Source organism: Camelus bactrianus, chromosome 33 (assembly GCF_048773025.1).
Source record: "Camelus bactrianus isolate YW-2024 breed Bactrian camel chromosome 33, ASM4877302v1, whole genome shotgun sequence".
In the NCBI taxonomy this organism is placed as follows: Eukaryota; Metazoa; Chordata; class Mammalia; order Artiodactyla; family Camelidae; genus Camelus; species Camelus bactrianus.
In genome coordinates, this window is record NC_133571.1 from 17,581,095 (window position 1) to 17,602,634 (window position 21,540).

General features: G+C 39.1%; 2 protein-coding genes across 3 annotated transcripts in view; one reads left to right on the forward strand and one right to left on the reverse strand.

Moving 5' to 3' along the window:
- The window catches only part of TMEM225 (transmembrane protein 225), a 68,002-nt gene that overhangs the window by 2,022 nt on the left and 44,440 nt on the right, over window positions 1–21,540 (forward strand). The gene's annotated exons all lie outside the window — the stretch shown is intronic.
- On the reverse strand, window positions 5,454–6,395 carry OR6X1 (olfactory receptor family 6 subfamily X member 1). The gene has a single exon (XM_010967207.3). The coding sequence runs from the start codon at window positions 6,390–6,392 to the stop codon at window positions 5,454–5,456; it is 939 nt and encodes a 312-aa protein (XP_010965509.1). The 5' UTR covers window positions 6,393–6,395.

The window sequence follows — 21,540 nt, forward strand, 5'->3', positions numbered from 1 at the left end:
TTTGTTGTAACGCTGTGTGGCCTCAGTACTTCCTGTGATCTGGAGAACAATGGCCCTCATGGTTCTGCTGTTATATCAGAGTGAGCCTTTTGCAGTTTGGCTTTTATCTTGCGGGGGTGTGTGTGTGTGTGTGTGTGTGTGTGTGTGTGTGTGTCTTGGTACCTGATCTTCCTAGTTTCGCTGAAAGTGAGGCGTGTGAATGTGAGCAGATGATATATATAAGATGATATATATATATATATTATTGTTTATTGCTGTTACTTCTTTAAACTAAAGTGGATATTTGGGAATTGAAAAAAAATCCCTGAAAATAGCCAAGATGATTGGGTTTTCTATGAACCTTTAGAAGAGGAATTTGTGTTTCTCCTTCTGTGCCGTTGAGATGTAAATGATCTACCTGGGCTGTAAAGGAAAAAGTTTTTTTTCAAACTCAGGCAGAAAAACAGATCACTGGTTCTGTCTGTCTGCGTAAAATTAACATGTAAAAGAGTTCTATTTAATTGACCTGAAAGTAAGCACTTACAAATTAAATATTTCGAGGTATAAAAGAAGCTAGACAACAAGTTTCATTCTTGTGTGATCTAGGAAATATTCAACATTAAATTAATATCTGATATTAAATCTAGCTTAAGTTTGTTGGTGTAATCAACACAGATATGTCTTTTATTGTACCTAGGTTTGCTGAAGGTCAATAAGTTCGTGTTGTTTCTGTTGCAGAGTTTGTCAGAAAGAAAAAAAATTCAGCTAACTTGGTATGACAAAGTTCTTATATGTAAATTAAATGCAAATAACAAGAGATTTTGGGTGAACTCTTTGGAAATAATTTTGTTTTAGGAATGCTGAAAGATGATCTGTCCAGATATTTTGTAACTTGAAATTGTAGAGCTGTACTAACTTAAGTTAATTGATGGAAATTTGTCGAATAGCTAGGTCATTTCCAAACAAAATAAGAAACTACAACACTATTTACTGAACATTGGCTTCCCTTTAGAGAGAAATTAAAGATGTTTAGGACTGTCATTAAATATGTTTGGTGCCACACTGAGGTATTTTCTATAAGAAAACATGTTTTTCAAAATTATTATTGGTATTTATGTTTGCCAATATACAGAAGGCTAACGTAAAAGACAGCTCATAATGCTCACTTCTTGGTTTTCACTAGCAATAAGGTTTTTGAAGAGTTGAGGATTCTGATTCAAATATGTTATTAAAGCTACTAAAAATAACAAAGAAAACATTTCAGTATACAGTAGGAAAGTAGGGTATATGTTTTGAGTATATATGTTTTGAGTAAAAAGTATGAGGAATGGAATTGCAGTTTGTTAAGGGAAAAGTTTGTGGAAAAGGGACCCCTCAGAAAGGAGTTTTGTGCAAGGTTGGACTGAGATTATGTTAAACTTAAGTAAATGGTACATGGATTTTGTTATTAAAGAGGTGCGGGACTGGTGCGGGGCTGGATTTGCTTCCTCTCTGTTAAGAGAACAAATTTACTTGCTTGTGATAACAGGTGCTTCTGACAACTGATTGTGTGAAACTTTTTGATGTTGTTGACAAACTTCCTATCAAATTCTAATGGAAGTTCTTTTGACTTCAGCTACCTTTGGGAGGCTTCAGAGGACCCCGAGACATCTCAGAGAAAAATATTAAACTAACTAGGATTGGTTGATATGTTAAATACACGGCATTGTCAAATGAGTGATAAGCCGCCTCAGATTATATGATACTGATAAATGTTATTAATACAGACATTATTCTCAAAATTATTTAAGGTTTCTGACATTTAGATATATCCTGGTATAATGCTATCAGTCAGAATTCTAGTTGTTCTAGTCATAATTCTAGTTCTTGTCTAGTTGTTATCTTAAAATATTTTATGCCATAGCGACTTGATTAAGCTTCTTTGTCAAAAACATTGTGACCAGATCTTTAACCTTGCCTTTTTAAAGTCTTTTGTCATTTACAGACAGTCAAGCTGATGCTTTGCAAAACTGCTTCATCTCAATAAGATTCATAAAAAGACTTTGACAAGTACAGGTTTCTCTTAAATCTTACTGGGTAGGATGTTTAAAAGGTCTAATGAAAACTCTGATTTTGTAAAACTGTTACTGAAAAGAATTACATAGGGTTGAGTACACTGGTGAACATGGTAATTTTTTGGTTTTGTCTGAAATATTACTGGCTTTTAATCTACATTTTCTAATTGAGCTGTTTATCAGATGTTTGTCTCTCTATCAATATTAAAAGTTATTATTTTACTTCCAACCACACTGTTGCCCCCAGAGTTTAGGATAGAAAGAGAATTCTCTAATGGAGTTGTCACAGAGGATATACTCATGATGTATAGCAATGCTTGCTCTCAGTCTGTTGCTAAAATCACATGTACAATGCTTGTGTAACAATTGGGTGTAAGTAATAAAATGTATGGCCTGTAATATGTTTCCCCATTAACATGCTTCTCAGCCTGTTCACACTTTCTGATGAGTTTCCCCCCAGTGTGGATAATTAGGCAAATATAAAGGAGGTATAACACTGAGGGACATGATTTGAACCTGGGGCAGGAGCCATCACCCCAGCATGGAGGGACCTATATTTTGATCATCAATGCTTTCTGTTGAAAAGTGATGGAGAAATCTGCACATAATGAGGTATGGGGAAGCCATTCTGGCTCATACACAGTTTAAACTTTATTGACTGAAACAGCCTGTTTTATGGCCTTTTGGGCATGCATTGTACATCTGCTTTGGCCTTGAGGAGGGGAATGCATTTAAAAGTCAAAATGGAGTAGCTGTGATTCAGACATTCAAGGTAAAACTAGGTGGCCACTGGGGCATGATTTCAGACAGGTTCTTGTGTGGTTGAGAACTCGAATTTTCTGAGCTGTGTCATACTTGGGAGACCACCAACCATCCTGGAAGCAGTGCCTGCTGGCAGCTGCAGCCTTATGACTTCAAGATCTTCTCTTGTAACTATTAAATTTTAGACAATAAAATTGTTTTAGATCAGATGTTAGCAGAAAAAAAGGAGATTTGTAATGCCAATAGCTCTTGTTATGTACACGTTAATACTACATCAGAAGTGAAAACCTACTTAAATAAAAGTAGACAACTGGCTACCCGGTACAGGTCTCCCCTGAAGAGCCAGGTCCATACTGGTTTTCAGGCTCATTCTCCTAAATTCCTCTGGCAATGCAGAATGAGATCATTTTGTCTATTAAAGCTCTGGTTGTCACTCCTCCAGCTATCTCTAATTGGGTCTGTTGGCACCAAAAGGGCAGACTAAAGGACTGGGATCTTAATCATACAATCAGATCCATGACTTGAAACTTGGGGATATTTTCAATTTGATGTCCATCCCCCAAATTGCAGGAGGACTATGCCCCATTTCAACAGGAAGGAGCCAGAGCGGCCCATGAACTTGTGTTGAAAATTCACCATTGGATAGGCTTTTCTAACTGGTATTTCTAACTCCAAGAACTGACTCTCTGGCAGATTACAAAAAAAAATGTGTTTTCAGCAGAATCAGTACCAGGCACACGGTTTGGTACATTACACTGATAACATTAATAAAACATGGGAAATGCATGAATCAATGGTGTCTGCTTTGAGCTTCATGAATTGAAGCCTGGTGTGTACTCTCACACGTGCTTTTCCTCCTTTATAGTGTCTGTCAAGGTGGTTTCTGTTATCTTCCCTTCTGTCTGCCATCAAATAGGTACCTCTTCATGCAGTAGCTAGACCCAGGAAAACTTATATGTAGGAAACTTGAAGACAGATTTTAAAATATTTTAAAATAATAATACAACTTAGGTGTCCCAACTCTCTAGCTCTAGGTTACCCGGAGACACACCCAAGGCAATGAAAGTCTGAAATTATTCCTAAAATATCTGCATCTTCTGTGGCCATTGCTGTGGGCTTTTCTATGGACCCTCTCTAAGTACAACCACATCGTTGCAGACATGAAACTCAATTCTTCCTTGACTTGTGCATCCAACACACACACATACGAATGCGTGTGACACACACATCCCGTTCATACGTGCGTTAGGTAATGCAGGATTTTACTGAAGGTTTGAGGGGAAGACAGACGAACATTGTAGACACGTGGCCTCAAATTGAGTATGAGGCATCTCCACTCTTAAAATGCTCCTTAGGCACCCAACTTAGGAGAATTTTCTCTAGTTTCTTCCCACAGACTTTTCTGCTATATTCCATTTTTTTTTTTTGTCTGTCTTCTTTCTCCACCATTTTCCTCTCTGAGAAGCACTAGATATTACCCTTAGTTTTTTTATTCAGGGCAATTTAAACCATTTTATTGATGATAGAGTTCTTGATAATATTCATGTCCTTTGGGTCTCTCTCTTTGCCTTCAAATGACCGATTTCCCCCGCCCAGCCCTAAGATCGCTCCTCTCTAAGATAAAATCAGGTAATAACAGTTTTACCTCATTACACTTTGTTTTGCACTTGCAATTTTCAATTCAATACTAAAAGAAATACACAATAATCCTTTAAAAATCATACTTTCAATGGGCTTTAAATGATAGTCTTTTCTTGCTGTTGCAAGAGGCACATCCCTAATAGTCACTATTACAGCCTGGCTCACCTGCGTGATCATTCTCTGAAAAACTTTTTCTGCCAGATGTCTTACTCTAGAACAAGGTGAAACCAATATGCTTGTCACCTGCCTTAAGGAACTACATGCTAACTCTACCTACAAGCTCTGAACTTAATGTAACCTTGGGGCTGAGTGTTCCAGCAAGAAAGCCTTCACAGTTATTTTGGCTCTGAGACATCTGCTGGTTTCCTAAACACATGGATTATCTAGATTGAAGCATAGAAACTGTCATCATCCAATTGGAAATTTTCACACGATGTCCTCAAGTTTTGGTATATTATCTGGCAATAAACTCCTTTCGGTTTATCTAAAAATTTGTATTACATCAAGATAGAAGCTCCCTTGTTGAGACATTGTCAAACAAAAACCTGGTTCATTTCAAACACTTTTGAAAGACCATCAGAATTGATTAGAAGACTTACAGAGACTTCTACTATGAAGAAGACAAGTAGTGAGAAAATGAGATGTGGGATGCTTTATGCCTTTGACAAGGAGATGAGGCAAAGAGGATGATTATAGACAAAGAGAGAGACAGGATTCCTTACATTTTCTTAAGTTACTGACCATTGTCTCTAACTTGAGTGGTTTCTACTTTCAGCTTATACTTGAGAAAGTCCTGAATTTTCCCTTATGCATCTGAAGGTGTTGTGGGATTTCCTTGTGGAAGAATAAGTCACTTCTCTGCTTTAAGGGGGACTCCTGGTCCACTTACAGGGGACTTACACACTAAGTCCCCTATAAGCTCCATCATAATTTTCTTGCATCTCTTTATCTAATTCAGAATCCTCTCACAGTTAATTGTTGTATCTGCATCAAGTTCATTTCCATGTATTTCGTGTTTTACTCTGGATGATGAGTCTTCAGCCAAGCCATTGCCTTCCTTAGGGCTCCTTTCACCTCCTTGTTTCTAATTGTGTAAATAAAGGGGTTCAGAAGGGGTGTGAGGATAGTATTCAGCACTGACACCACCTTATTCATCTTAAAGGAGGAGTGTGCCGTGGGTCTCAGGTACATGAACAAAACAGCTCCGTAGAGCAGGGAGACAACCGTCAGGTGAGAGGCACAGGTAGAGAAAGCCTTCTGGCGGCCAGTGGCTGAAGGAATCCGTAGGATGGTGGCCAGGATATAGATATAAGAAATCACAGTGAAGAGGAGTGACCCTGGGATCACCAGGATGGTTGCCAAGAGACCCAGGAGCTCCAAAATGCTTGTGTCTGCACAGGCTGCTTTCAAGATGGGACCGACATCACAGTAGAAGTGATTGATGACATTGTTGCCACAGAATGGCAACTGGATGAGCAGTACCATCTGACAAAAGACGATGGTGAAGCCCAGCACCCAAGAGCTGAGGGCCAGTTGCAGGCATAGCTTGCTGGTCATGATGGTGGGATAGCGAAGGGGCTTGCAGATGGCCAGATAACGGTCAAAAGACATGGTGGTGAGGATGAGGAACTCCGTGGTGCCTAGGAAGAAGTGGAAGAAGGCCTGCAGCAGGCAGCAGGGGGTGCAGATAACTGTTCTTGCCACCACAAAAGTTTCTAGCAGTTTGGGGATGACTGTGGTGGTGTACCAGATCTCCAGGAAGGACAAGTTGCAAAGGAAGAAGTACATTGGAGTTTGTAGCCTGGGCTCAGCCCAGACAATGGTAATAATGAGCCCATTACCTGCAAGGGTTAATATGTAGATGAAAAAGATGACTATGAAGAGCAGGATCTGCAGTCCTTGGATGCCGGGAAAGCCTAGGAGGATGAACTCTTTGACTGCAGTGCCATTTCTCATGTCCCTGGATGCTCTGGGAAGACAGGCAACAGGCAAGAAGCTAGCTCCTTAGAATCTCACACTCAAAGTTCAGACCGGAAAAAAAAAAAAAAAGGATTCTGATTCTATTTAAGGTCCTTCAGGACACCTCCCTTCCACCCCCCGAACGTGCACACACATACCAAGCACTGCTTCCTTACTCATAATTTGGCTTGTTCCTTTGGCAGCTAAACCAGATTTTCATGGACTTTGAAAATACCAAGTACAACTGATGGGTTGGAAAAGTACTTTTTCACCCCTACACAGCTATCAGAATAATCATTGTGATGTGGTGGCTTATCTGTCCATATGCCACACAATTATTTAAAATGAACAGTGTATATAATGATATGACTACATAAGCCCAGCTGCTGGCTCATAAGAAGTAAATGCTCACTCTCCTCTTATCATCTGAAAGAAAATTCTTGACTTACATCACAAATATGTTTAAGGGAGCTGATTTTATACACACACACGTGTGTGTATTTAACTAAAAATCATTGCTGTTACCTGTTAGCAGTGAGATACCATCCAGATAATAGAACAGATGTTTTTCTGAAGAACCCCTGTCCAAATTCTAACTCAGACTCTTTTTTTTTTTTAAAGTAGACTAAAAAAATATTCCAAGTTAAATGAATAGAATTGCTTAGCAAGCAGGGTAATGTATTAAACTTTAATTCAAAATTCCAAGACCAACTGAGTCAGATCCTAATACATGAAAGAACCTATCCAATGCATATTGGGTAAAGATCTATAGACACAAACCTAAAAAGTGAAAAGCCTAGCAAATGCTAAGGATAACAGACCAGAAATCCTGGAAGTGTATTCCTGTTAAACCCTTCCTTTGTGACTGAGTATCTTTCTATACCAAGTAAAGCGTTCTTGTTTGTAAATGTAGATTCATAGGTTGAACACTTTCTGTTCCACTAAAATTCACCAGAAAACAGTAAAACTACTTCCTGTCTTACTGGGATATTCTTTCATATGTTTCTTCTTTGCAATGGGTGAGATAAGTTGCTATGAAATGAATCACATGATTTTCAAAATATATAGAAAACTTAGCACAAAGAGGCAGTTCACAGTTGATGGACAGATCGCACTAGGAAAGAATTATTTTTTGTCTATAATGTTAAAAGCCCCAGTTCTTTTCTATGAAACTATGAGTCAGAAAAGTATTTCAATTTGTACCAGTGGCCAAGGGATATAGCTGGCCATGAGCCTGGTCCCTCTAAACAGAGTAGATACAGATTTATGTTCGCTCCCCATACAGAGGAGAGTGGCATGCTCTCCTGGCCGATACACAATTTCTAAGGGCTAAACACTCCACAGTTCCACAGAATGAGACCTATTTATTCCACAAGCTTTTGCTGAGAGCTTACTATGTTCCAAGTCCTGCTAGGGGATTAAGGAGTTTATCATTCAGGTAGGGAGAGAGACCATATACAGCAATTACAGCACAGCCCAGTGAGTGAAAATGGAGAGGTGTGCGCAGACTGTTTTGGGAACAACAGGAAGAGACCCCTTACCCAACCTGGGTGGGGGTTCATGAAGGTTTTCCAGAGAGGGAGGTGCCTAAGCTGAGTCCTGGAGGAGTTCAATAGGAAAAGAGAGTGGAATATGGAGGGGAAAAGCATTCCAGACAAGGATCTAATTAATGTTTATGAAATTGAACTTGAGCTGAAGCTGGAGTCAGGCTTGTCCACTTCTGATAAATTTACAGGTGGGTCAGGCCTCCTGTAAGTCAATTTGCAAGATGGATTCATGAGGTCTTTAGAGGGGAGAATCTTGGGGGTTTGCTAACATGGGGCAAATGTGTGTGTGTGTGTAAAATATGGTGTCAGCCTTCCTTGTTTATCTATGCTTTATGGAGGAAGGGGCTGCAGGTGGTGACTGAATGAGCTCTTTCAAGATTCTGGAGTGACATGGTCAGGACCTTGATTGACATCCGAACTCCTTAGCGTGACATTCAAGGCCACTGATGATCTGCTTTTACCCACCTCATCTTCCAGCCTGAGCTTCTGCCATTTCCCCTTCTTCCTTCCCCATTCTAGGCTCCATACTTACTGAATTACCCAGGTTCAGAGTTTGGCAAACTATGGCCCTGTTTTTGTAAATAAAGTTTTACTGGAACCACACTAATTCATTTACAGATTGCCTGTGGCTGCTTTTGTGCTACAGTGGCAGACTTGAGTAGTTGCAACAGAGACCAGATGGCCCCCAAAGCCTAAAATACTCACTTTTTATCAGGCCATTTACAGAAACAATTTGCCAAGCCTTGCTCTAGTTCCCTGAAGGTGCCAGCCTCCAGCCTCCCTCTTCTCCTAATCTTTGTTCATGCTGTTCCTTTTGCCTAGAATACCCTTCCCCAACCCCCATCATTTGGCTAGGCCCTGTCTGACTTCTGGATCTCAGCTGGGGAGCTACCTCACGGGCAGCCTTCTCTGATTTCCCATTTCTTCTAGTTTAGGTGCTCTTACGTGCTTCCATAACACCCTGTGCTTATCTACACCCGAACACTTAGAAGATTGTATTTCCTGTTTCCTTGGCTTCCTCCATAAACTCTAAGGCCCTTGAGGGCAGCAATAGTGTCTGTAGGACCTAAGCAGGGAACTTGGCACAAAATAAGCCCTCAAAAAGATGTTTTCTGAATGATTATATAAATGGAAAATTTGTGGCCACTGTGTCCCCAGTTACCTATAGATTTATGTATACTGAGTATGTGCATATGTTTGTAAAATGCTACTATCTGTGTATTTCAAATGCTGGAGACATTTTAATAGAGACTGTTTGCTGAATAATTTGTCTCCGAGGCTGCTGCTGCTTCCAGCTTTTCTTTATGTAAGTTTTGCTGCATGCAAATCTTTCTGCTCCATCTGGGATTATGTGTTTTCTACTGCGTTCTGGTCATTCTCTCAGCCCTTCACACTGCCCTGAGTACAGACATCTTTCTTCACCTACTTAATGCTCAATGGTTTGAGATGGAGTTGAATCATTTTTCTCTAAGCTATGTTGTTGCAATCAAGCATCCGTCATGGTTCTTAATCTTTTCATAGACTCAAAAGAAGAAAAAAAGTAGAAAAATATTAACATATTTCTTTTCTGGATTTGGGCTAAGGGCAGTATGTCCCAAGCCTTGTTTTTTGTTCTGTTTTGTTTGCTTAGTCACTTTGTTTCTTAATTGTTGATAAAGGCCAACTTCAGTTTTTTTAAGACTTTGATCATGTAGTCAATTTGAAGGTGCCCAATGGTGTACAGTCTTGAAACAGGGGCACCCAGAGTATGTACTATAAACTCCACAAGGGAAGTGCATCAAGGATCACTGCTTGGGGAACTGCTCTAAGCTGGGTTGAGAATAAAGACAATCAGTCTGGAATGCACCCCAAGGATTGATGGTTTGTGATAAGATGCAGTGAATTAATACTGCTTTTACTTAAGAAGGTCCAAGTCCAAGTTATTGTTATGATTTTCTACATGAGACTGAAATTCATTTATTAGAATTTACATCAGGGCTTCAAGGCAGCAAGGCTACTGTGTCTGTTTATTCTAGAGAGCAGCAAAACTTTACCAAAAATAATACTTTTTCCCTCTCTGTGGCAACACAATACTCACAGCACTAACGATTCCCTGGGAAACACTTCGGTCCTGAGTGTCCTTGTCCACGAGTGGACTGAAATAAAAGGAGAGACTGGTTATCAAGGCAGTCTAATTGAAACAGAAAAATTTCCTTCTCCTTTTGCACAAGGAAAAGAAATCTTTCTAGAATTTAAGGCAAGTGTCGTTATGCAATCGCTGAATTCTATTCCTACAGCTTTCAATGGCAAGCTTTTTGCAGCATTTACAAGAATTGTATTGAAAGTGATTAACAGATCAGTTCGCACTTGATCTAGGTCAAGATTTCTTCTCTCAAAATAATGATTTGTTAGTGGGGCATTTTCATTGCTTCCTCTGGGACATCAGTCTCCGTGGATGTGCTCCAGAGACTCCCAGGAGCAAAGGGAGGTCTCACTAAAAGTTTATTCATAAGTCAAGCTGAAGAATTTCCAGTTTTCTAAATTCTAATTGGTACCAATCATCTCAGTACTCCTGAGATAATTAATCAAAGGCTGAGAAAAACTGATTTTATGAGTTTTAGATCTTGAGTTTCTCGCAATTAAATATCTTGTTTAAATGAGAATTCCTTTTGATCCAGCCATCCATCCATCCCCCTACTGAACTCCTTTATATGTTTTGATCAAGCCATCCTTTTGTTATATAATATTCAGCAAACAGCTTATCTGTCTTGTAATATTTGAGTATTTAAATCAGACTGCTAGATCATATATCTTGATGTAATTTAGGTCTGAGAGCTGCCATGGGAAACGACTGAAAGCCCATTAATAACTGTAATTTTTAAAAATATGTCTAGAAATTGAAGAGGTCACTTAGTAAAGTGAATTAAAAGAGAGCACTCTGTAAGCTCTGAGAGATAAATCACCAAGTGTAAGAAATCTGGTAAGGTAGAGTTGGCTTATCCTCAGGACAATTTTAGAGGATACAGTGGTGTTCCAGGTACAGGATGGAGTGATGCTCGTCCACTCTTCTGACCAAGCCATCTTTCCCCTTCATGTTCTTTCCTAGAGTGTGCTGTGCTCAGGGAATGAGAGGACCAGGGTTAAATGGAGAACTTCGTTATGAGGGAAACAAATAGCCCTAGGAATTGTTGGGAAAGAAAAAATTTCCTTCTAGCCTGCTAGAAGGCTAGAAGGTTCTTTGGCTGGTCTAATAATCAAATTGACATAAGACAGATTTACAGGAGAAAAACAACCAGAAATTCCGTAACTTGTATAACTTCTGTGTACATGGGAGAGACCCAGGACACTGAGTAACTCACCAAAGTGGCCAAAGCCACCACCTAAAATACCATCTTCAGCTAAAGACAAAAGAAGATGTTGGGGGTGGGGGGAACCAGTTAAGGGAGGTTACCAGGAAAAGTACAGTAACCAAGGGTAAAGTTGTTACAAATTTAAGTTCTTGTCTTCTGAACTGATAAAGAGTTTCTGGAGCCAAGGTCACCCCCCCTCTTCCTGGTATAGTGAGGGAGACACCCTCACAAGTAAAGCTTTCCCTTATACATATAAATGTCTCTTACAAAAGGGTAACTTCTCAGTTTTCTGGCCTTCTCCCATGTCTGCAGTTTGCTTAAAATAATCCTTATGCCAAAGAGACATATTTTGGGGTCACAAGCCCTGCTCTCGCAAGGAATACTTGCCAGGCTGACTCACTTGGATGTCATGATCTGGGAGGACAGGACTGGAGGTTTTTCCAGCAAGCACTGGAATATGTGGTGTGAGGACTAGTACAGATGAAAAATAAGAGGCTAATTCTCCCTGTTGAAAATAAAGGAAGAGGCTTCTTTCTTTTGCCTTTTCTTGGAGCACAGACTTTAGAAAATTTCTAATTGTAAGGTCTTCCTTTGCCTGTTAGAAATGTATATAATTTTTTTTGTAGAAGCTAAATAGGCCTCTTGCTAGCTTAATGACCGAGAAATGTCTGTCTCAAGGACGTGGCGCCATCTTTTTGAAACGTAAACAGCAAGGGAGAGAGGGCTGTATCTCACGGCTTCTGTGGAAGGGTAGGAGCCTACCTTACTTGGGTTTCTTCAAGCTGCAGAGCTCTCCTGACATAAAGATATGAGAGGCATTTTTTCCTCTGGTTAAAACCAATTAGCGAACACAGATGGTCCCTCCAATTACCAGATGAATCTAGGATGAACTATGTCTTGCAGATGGTGCTGTCAATTCCTCTTACTTGAGGACTGGTTATTGTTTATCTCGAAAATGTGTACATTATGGATTGTGTTTGCTTCGTTACGTGAGAAGATGCTGTTTCTTTCTGTCGTTGCAAAAGCCCTTGTGATTTGCCAGCCTGCAATTTGCCTCAGATTCTTGTTTAATGCTTATTTAATAATAAAAGTATTTTCTTTCTCTGTTACCTTTGTGGAGAGGTTTTCTGGGTTGGGAGATTTTGTATTTAGTTATATTTCCCCAAGAGTGGGTAATGGAGGAGAAGCAAGTTTTGAAATGTTCAGATCCAGGGGGAGGGTATAGCTCACTGGTAGAGTGGGTGTGCACGAGGTCCTGGGCTCAATCCCTAGTACTCCACTAAAAATAAATAAATAAATAAATAAATAAACCTAATTACCTCCACCCCCTAAAAAACCCAAACAAACAAACTTTTTTTTTAAATAAAATGTTTAGAGCCAGAAGTGTGAGGAGCAAGAGTGTGAAAAATTCTTCCCATCATTGGTCATGTGAGAAATAGTCAAGCAGAGTTTCGTTGATGCTTATTCAAAGCAGAAATTCTCTATTGTCAGGTGTACATTCTTTAATGCACCACATACTTTTACAATGTCCTGTAGCCGTTTATCTTAAATTTGATGGAATCATATACAATTATCTATTACAAATGATATGTTACGAAGCCAAAAATGACTTCTCTAAAACATTAATAAATTAAAAACACATGTCAGTTAACCACGTCAGAGGAAATCTAAATTAACTTTCCATTTTCTCTTTAGAAACTGATACTACAAAATCATTGAACGATCAAAGAATTTGCAGCTAAAAGCATAGGGACACTGGTTAATAAGAGAAGCTTTAGCTCATAAAACATTGTATTTTTCTAAATTGTGTTGTATTTATAGTATTTTGTTGCTCGTTAAAATTGCAGTTTGTTGTGATTTTTTTCCCCGTCATTAAAAATACATATTAATTTTTGTACCTGACCTGTATTTGTAATTTAGTCTTCCTTTTCCTAGAGATGGCCTCCCTCTGTATGCTTTAGCTACTACAAGTCTGGATCTATCGTGCAAACATTGAAAAGATTAAATATTCATCTGCCAGGAAAATGACTCATGTCAGTTTCCTCTGAATGGGCAAACATCACTAAGAAAAAACACTTGGTTTTTCCTAGCTCTCAAAACATGAAATGCCATCTTTTGTTTCAGAACCCAGATGCCTCAGAGTGGCTGGGGAAATTTCTGGGTTTTGAAAATAATTACTAGGTACAAACATGAGAAATGGTGTACAGAGTCAGAAAGGAGTGAGCAAATTTCCGAGAGCCCTTTGAAAACTCAGATCGAGTTATCACCACATTTACAGATTCAGAGCATTATTCTGATGTGTCCGTTTTCTGCTCTGCAATGGTTTCAGCTGAGATTACAAATTCAGGTATGAAGTGTGTAGATGACCCAAGTCAGAAGGAAGTATGAAATTTCTCAAAGTAAAAAATAAAGGGGAGGAGTTTTTTTTAATTATAAAACTTTTTAAACTAAAACTAAAAAATAAAGATAATGATAAAGCACACATTTGCCCAGTGCTCACAGTGTGCTAGGTACTATTCGAAGTTCTCTTGCAAGTGTCAGTCTTTGTAGCCTTTACAACGACCCTGTGAATTTATGTTAATATTACCATTTCTATTTTATAGATGAGGAAACTGAGACACATAATGGTGAAGTAACTTGGCCCTACAGCTAGTAAATGATAGATTTCAACCCAGAAAACATAGCTTCAGAGTTTGGGTTTGAGAAAATAGCGTTCGTGAACGACGAAGAAGCATTTCTAGAATAAGAAGCACAAAAGGAACCATGAAGTGGTGCTGTGAATAGAAAGACATATTAGGCTCAGCTATGCTCCTGGCCTCTGTGTGGCTCCCCAGAGCTGGATGATCCTCTCCACATGCTGTTCTTCTCATTCTCAGGACCAAACCTCCCCTGCAGCAGGAGGTTGGTAAGCTCCTAAACTCAGGTGGGTCTGTTTGTAGTCTCAGTGACTTCTGAAGACTGAGCTTTTGCCTGCATCCTTCCTTCATTCCCCAACCTTCCACCAACCCCAACATCTGTAATAACTGGGCTTCTCCTGGATCCCCTCCCAGGGCTGGAGTTGCTCCAACACCATCCTGGTAGCTGGCACCTTTACTACTGCTGAGGGCCTGCCTGCTTGGCCCCTGAGTACCACCTGCCTCACTTTCTCTGTTGTGGTCTATTCTCATCTCTTAGAGTCCTCTGAAAAATTTTTTGTTGTTGTTCCTTCTGTTATGCCTTCAATGGCTATCTTAATTGCCACCTTCAGATTCTTCCCAGCTATCTTTTCTGCTGTAAATAACTACAAATCACTACTATTTTCTAGGGCCTGGCAGAAAAAGTAAATAAGATGAATATGAGCTAGCACATACAGGGTAAAATAGCTTGGAATCACAATAAACTATATAAACCAGACAAAACATTCATAACATTTATTTAGTTTTTTTAAATTTCCCAAGTTAGACAACTCTGGTTAATTTCACAACAACTTCGCGAGGTAAGCAAGGCCCTAAGTGTGTGTTTCTATAAGACAGAAGTCTAGTGTAATTCTAAGATATGTAAACATTAGGAAGAAATTACCTCTTTGTACTGAATCATTACTTCTTGTGGTTTTGAATTTCTTTGTGCTATAAATTGGGCACATGTGGTCAGATTTAGGTAAACAGTGGGGATCAGAATCTATAGGCCTATAATGGTTGAGGATACCACTGTAATATAATACTGAATTCAGTGGTTGAGGATTTCATAGTAGCAAGGTAGTCACCTGTCTAAAATCATTTATTGCTGAAAATCTACCATTGCAGAACAATTATTTTTGGCCTTGGATGATCCTGAGTCTTCTACAGTTCTCCTTTATTTTATTTTATTTAATTTATTTATTTTAACATTTTTTAAATTGATTTGTAGTTCTCCTTTAAATTCAAACATCCGAATCGGTAGGGTAACACTTCAAAGTTACTCTTTGCAAATGTATCAATGAGGACGCTATCAGTTAGCTCAGGAAACCTGACAGGTGGAGTTGATGACAGTGCAGGGTGAGCCAGGAGCAGTGAGAGGGATTTAGAAGTGACAGAAACATGAACTTTAAATAGTTTTAAAAAATTGAGAAAAATTTTGAGGAACCGCTCTTGGCTACACTACTTTTGATGCCATATTGCTATTCGGTAAGTAAGTAAATGGGGCTTCAGCCCTAACTTCCCAGAGAACCAAGACCCAAGCAGATCAACTGTTTCGCTTTATTAGCCTCAAAGCCAATGTTTAACCATTATAATATCAATTTTCTTAAAAATGTAAAGTTTATTTTTACTCCATCACTTAGCTTCGGTACATGGTATTCACCCTGCTTGAAGTGTCCTTCCTCCTCTTTATCAAGCTATTTTATCTCACCCCCAAAGTGAAGAGTCTACAAACGTAAAGAGCCTATTCAATGTTAATTTTCCTTACAAATTTTCCCAAATACACTATTTGTTCTTTAGTCTTCATGACCTAGTATAAAGATCTTCTAAGCCAGGTGTTCCCTGTGATTGCAATCCTGGACAAGCAGGGTAATGGTCACTAAAAACAACCATTCTTTGGTTTAGTAAACATCTGCTCTGCAAGAACTTAAGCCCCTCCTCACATTCCTTCCAAATAGTTTTCAGGCAAATAAATCCCTGGCTTCACCCCTTCTGGGTCTCAAGACGTGACAGAACAAGCCTGATTTCTAGAGGACACACAGAGTCAGTTCAGGCTAAACTTGTAGGGTCATCTCAAAAAAATAAGATTAAAAAAAGTAGAGACCATTGGGGGAATGTGTGGAGGTGGAAATGTAGATAAGTATAAAGAAAAATTGTTGCTACAAAAGAGCCAGCTCCTCTCCATGCTCCCTCATGCCTTCCCCGGGGGGACGGCCTTGTACAGGATCTCGCAGAATACTTACCATTATAATCTGGACATTTAGTTTGTAATTTACAAACAAATGCATTTGAAAGTAAAATGATTTACATGACAAAAGAATTTCCTTTCAACCTCCCATTTTCAACTGCTTTCAAACAAAGGGGGAAAAAATAAATTGACCTGGGAAATCTATCTTTACTGAAGGTCTTCTTTGTTGTATTTTGGTAGGAAAAAAAAATCTACCTTGTACACTAGTTCTGGCTCCTTTAACCCTTTTGGATTTTATTCGTTTTGAGGGCTGTGGGAATGAAACTGCCACCTTCCCTGTAAAATTATGGGTAAGTGTGCACAGGGGTCAAGAGTAAAGGCAGTCATGGTAACAGCAGCAGCAAAACCAGGACAACACTAGAACCACCACGTGCCCTGAGATAAATAAATACCACCCTTCCCCTCGTAAGAAAACAGACAAGATCATCTTGTCTGTGTCTAGTCCCTAAGACAGACGAAACCTTGAGCAGTTTCTGTCAATTACTCACTCCTTAACAAAAGCAACACTGTGCCTGGTCTTTGCAATGCTAATGTGTAAAGATATATGAGGATGCCTGTGGATTTAACAGTTCTTTTAGAAAATCCTCATTATCCACTCTAACAGTGGACGTTTCACGGTAAACTTGTAAAGGAGTTCGGAACCAGCTTCCCCCAAAATGTGCCGCTGTGGCATGCAGACTATTTGGAGCTGAAGGCATTCAAGACCCAGCAGGCTCTAGAAAAACTTTTATCCCTCCCTTAATTACCTAAAAGAATTTAGATAGGGGGCCTGGCCCAGAAAGAGAGGTAACTTTTTAACTGAATGACCTATCTGTATGGCAGAAAAACATCTAATTACTAAACAAGTGCTCTTCTCATCCTGTGAATTGCCCTCTTCCCCTTTGAAGCCCCAGGCTCCTATCCCACTCCTTAGCTCAGAATAGAATATAAGCCTCAACTGCCCAATTTGTCCTTGGGTCTCATTGTCCTTGTGGGGCCCCATACACAGGTAATTAAATTTGTTTTTTCTTCTGTTAATCTATCTTTTGTCAATTTAATTATTAGACCAGTTGAAGAATCTAAAAAGGAGGAAGAATTTTCTCTCCCCAATACTTCATAACGTAAATTTTTTTTTTTTTTTGCTGTGTTTTTTAGCTGGTAAGCCAGTTCTTCAAAAGTCTAGACTCTCTGGTGAAATTTGCAAGTAATCTTATTTTTATTTTCTAAAAGCTTTTGTCTGAGCCTGTCTTTGACAGGGTAAAAACTGTCTTCAGTATTCTGAAGAGTCTCCTTTCTTCCATCCTTCCTTCCTATATCGAGCATCTATTAGATACTATACACTGAATTTGAGCAGATGCAAAGAATAAGACTACCAATTTAACAGAAGAGCACAGATAAATAATCACAAAACACAAATGTACAGGAAAGTCAAATGCAAATTGTGGTGGAACAAAGAGAAAATAAATAACAATGCGAAGTGGAAGTAAATCTAAAATTAATCAAGTCTAGCCTCTTCATGATACTGTCGACTGAAATAAATTAAGAGTTACGTTTTATTTGGCGGGAGCCGGGATGACAGCCTCTCAGATTGACTGCTCCAAAGAGGTAGGGGAGGAGCTAGGATATATAGGAGCTTTACAACAAAGACCAGGTAGTTGGAACAATAAAAGATCACTTGTTATCTAAAGAAGACCAGGCATCTCAAGTTAAAGAATTTAGTGCTTTTCTATGTATGGGAGGAAGCAAACATTTGGGCTCATTGAATTCATTCCTTTGACAAGCATCTAGCTATCTAGGGCCATTATTTTGTCCTTTATTATTCTGAGTCCGCTCAGAGGGCACCATTGTGAGGGGCTGCAGAGGCTGGGCTGCAGGCCTGTTCTCACTGAGGGGTGGCGGCAGCCGCTGATGACTTGGTTTCAGCATTCTTTGTTTACTGATATGGTTGCAGTATTTTCATTCGTATTGCAGTATTTTCGTTCACAATACAGATATGGAAACTGACCATAGGGAGATAAAGTTATTTTAGTCAATGTTGTACAGACATAGTAGATGGACCTGGATAGGACCATGGTTTCCTGGAGCCTTCCAAAACTTTTTCTAAAATGTGCCCCCCATTCCTTTAATCGCAGTGTCTCTCTGTAGAGCTCTTCGTGCAAGATACAAAGTCATTGTTGGCTGTCCAATTCACTCAGCCATTTGTTGGGATTAGACTTTCCAACAGATTTGAACCCCAAAGGAACCACTCAGTAAAAAATTAAAATCAGTTGTCTCTGGGTGAGAGAAGTGAAGTGCTTCTACATGTCTTTTCAATTATTTTTATGATGACCATGCGTTAATTTATACTTAGAAAAAAGTTGTGAAAAGGGGAAAAAAAGTAAGTCTTACTATGAAAATTAGCAAAAGCATTAAGAGAAAGGAATCATGAAATTTTAGGGAGGGAAAGAGTGGCTAGTTTGGGGAAAGTGGAGAGGAGTGAAAACTGGTGGGAGAGGATGTTCTGGGTGGATTTGTGTTCTGGCAGGAGAGGAATCGCACCCTGAGAACTTGGCAAGAAAAACCTTCAACTCTGGAAACAGCTCATCAACATCTACAGACAAGCCTGCTTAGCTGGGCTTGTCCTAGCCTATCCTGCAGCTGCAGGCTTTGAGCGTGATGGGGCTTTGGAAGGACATCTATTTTGTTTTGTTTTGTTTTTCCAAATCTTCATCTTCAGATCTTGCTTTGAGACCATACAAGACGTGATTGGATTGAATTTCCCAGGTAATAAAGTTGAAAAAGCAAACAGCTTTGGAAGAGCTTTTTTTTTTTTTTTTAACTTTGAACATAAACATTGCTTCTAAAATACATGATAGGCAACTATAAGGAGAGAAGGAGAGGGTACTAGGGATCTTGTGAAGAAGGTGATGAAACCAAGACAATTATAGAAGGTAAAATATGAGACTGCGGGCAGAATAAATATTTTAATGACCACATAGTTTTAGTTTTACCAAGTGTCCCTTATATTATCTTCAACTGTGTGTTTGTGCACAGAAGTATTTTAGGCTGTAGTAAAGTTCAGAGAAAATACATTGGCAGGGGACAAGGCATGGAGGGGACTTGAACAGAGGGAAAGAACCCCGATGGCAGGGTGCCATCAAAGATGTTGATTGATTTTTAGGTGGCAATCATCTTAAACTCCTCTATCTTCTCCCCCACCTCCACCTTCCTACCCCAAGATCAAAAACACTTTAGCATTCTGAGCTACACAAATCTCACAATAACTTTTGTAATTACAAAGTAAGTCATGGAATGATGTCATGGCCAAAAATTAAAGAAAAAAGAGGAACTGGGAAAGAGAAGTTTGGAATGCAGGTAGACTGTGTCTCATTTCTTTGAAGTACTTCTTTTTATTTTCTTACTATTTACAAAGAAACTGAAGTTCTCTTTGAAAATAATTTTGATCCCTCAGATCCTGTGGAATAAGAATGTCATATTTAGGAATGCAGTTATTTAAATAAAATTTTATAACTAAAAATAGTTTGTATGACATTTTTATAGTGAATGTCCACTTGTACTGGAATTTAAATGGAATTGGGATAATTATTACATGATATTATTCCAGAGGCCACTGAGGTTCTATACGTTCTTTGATTAAAAAAAATGTATTTCATTAAATAGAATATGTTCTACTGAGCTCTCTTCAAGGTCATCAATCCTTTATTCTGCCATTCTATTATTAAGCCCATCCGATGTCTTTTTTATTCCAAACATTTTGCTTTTCGGTTCTAGAGTTTCCACATGGTTCTTTTGAGTATTTCTATATCTCTGTTGAAATTTCCCCATCTGTTCATTCATTATGGCCATATTTTTAAAGTTAAAATAATGTAATTATAGTATCTGTTTTAAAGCTGTTGCTAACTTCAGTGTTTGGGTCATGGATGAGTCAGTTTCTATAGATTACCTTTAATTTTGAGTACAGGTCACTTTTTTTTTTGGTGAGTTTTGCTCATATTGTCATATACACTGTGTACTGGAAGATAAGTTATAGAGACTCTAGATTCTTTCATCTTTCTCTGAAGAGCATTTATTTTTGTTCCATCAGGAAGACAAATTATTGACCAATCACTTTGAACCAGTGGAGATTTGATTATATACCTTTTATGGGCTGGTCTATTTTGATTTTGCCCTTACTCTTAGAGCAACTCTTTAGTCTTGAGCCACAACTTTTAACTGGAATGACTAAGAATGAAGCCTTGTTTATATCTGATAAAATAAAATTTAAAGCAAATGTACTGTTATGAATGTCACTATATAATGTTACAACATTTAGTTCACCAGAAGACAGATTCAGCAGGAATCTAAACTATATAAATAAAACTTAAGAGAAGATTGCAGAGCTCACCTCTTCTCACAGGCACATGAAAATTACAACTATTTATAGAGCAACTCTCAATGGGAATGACCTGAAGACTAGCAGAAAAGATTTTCCGTATTTTACAGATTTAAAGAAGGAACCGCAATAAGATGGGTAGGAGGGGTGAAGATGAGATATAGTCAAGACCCACACCCCCACCTAAGTGACCTCAAAATGGGAGGGTAATCCCAATTTCAGAGGTTTCCCCCAAGATCAAGAGGTCTGAGCCCCACACTGGGCTCCCCGGCCTGGGAGCCTTGTACTGGGAAGATAGCCCTCAGAATGTCTAGCTTTGAAGGGAACTAGACTTGTATATGGGAAAGTCGGAGGGCTGCAGGAGAGAGACTCCACCCTTAAAGGGTGCAAAAGAAATCTCACATACCTTGAGACCCGGTGCAGAGGCAGTAAATTTGAAAGGAGCCTGGGTCAGACCCATTTGCTGAACTTGGAGAACCACCCAGAGAGGCAGGAGCAACTGGGAGTCACCTTTAGGACATAAACACCAATGGCAGTCATTTTGGGAGCTCATTCTACCACAAGGATACAGGTACTGATGAGTGTCATTTTGGAGTCCTTCTAGCTTGTTGGCACCTGATCCTAGAGGAAATACTTTCAGCTTTCCCTGTTTAGTATGATGTTGTCTGTAGGTTTGCCAATTTTTTTTTTTATCATTAGCAGCATAACCCACTATAGAAATGAAATTTCCCTAGGGCAGCTGCTCCACGCAGACTCAGAAGTTCTTAGCAATGCTCATAACTTCTGATATTTGACACAACTTGCATGGTAAAGCCTAGTTTCAGTTGTTTATAATTCTGGGTAGTGCAGGAGTCCTGGTCTAATTTCCTGGCCTAATCTCTGTTCTACTCACTTGCCTCTTTCATCCTGTAATTTAAAAGGGCCAATCAGACACCTAACTGTTTCCTTTTTGATTGATCCTACCAGGAAAATCAAACCAACAAGTTCTAGCCCCTTACTACACAAAGTGTGATATA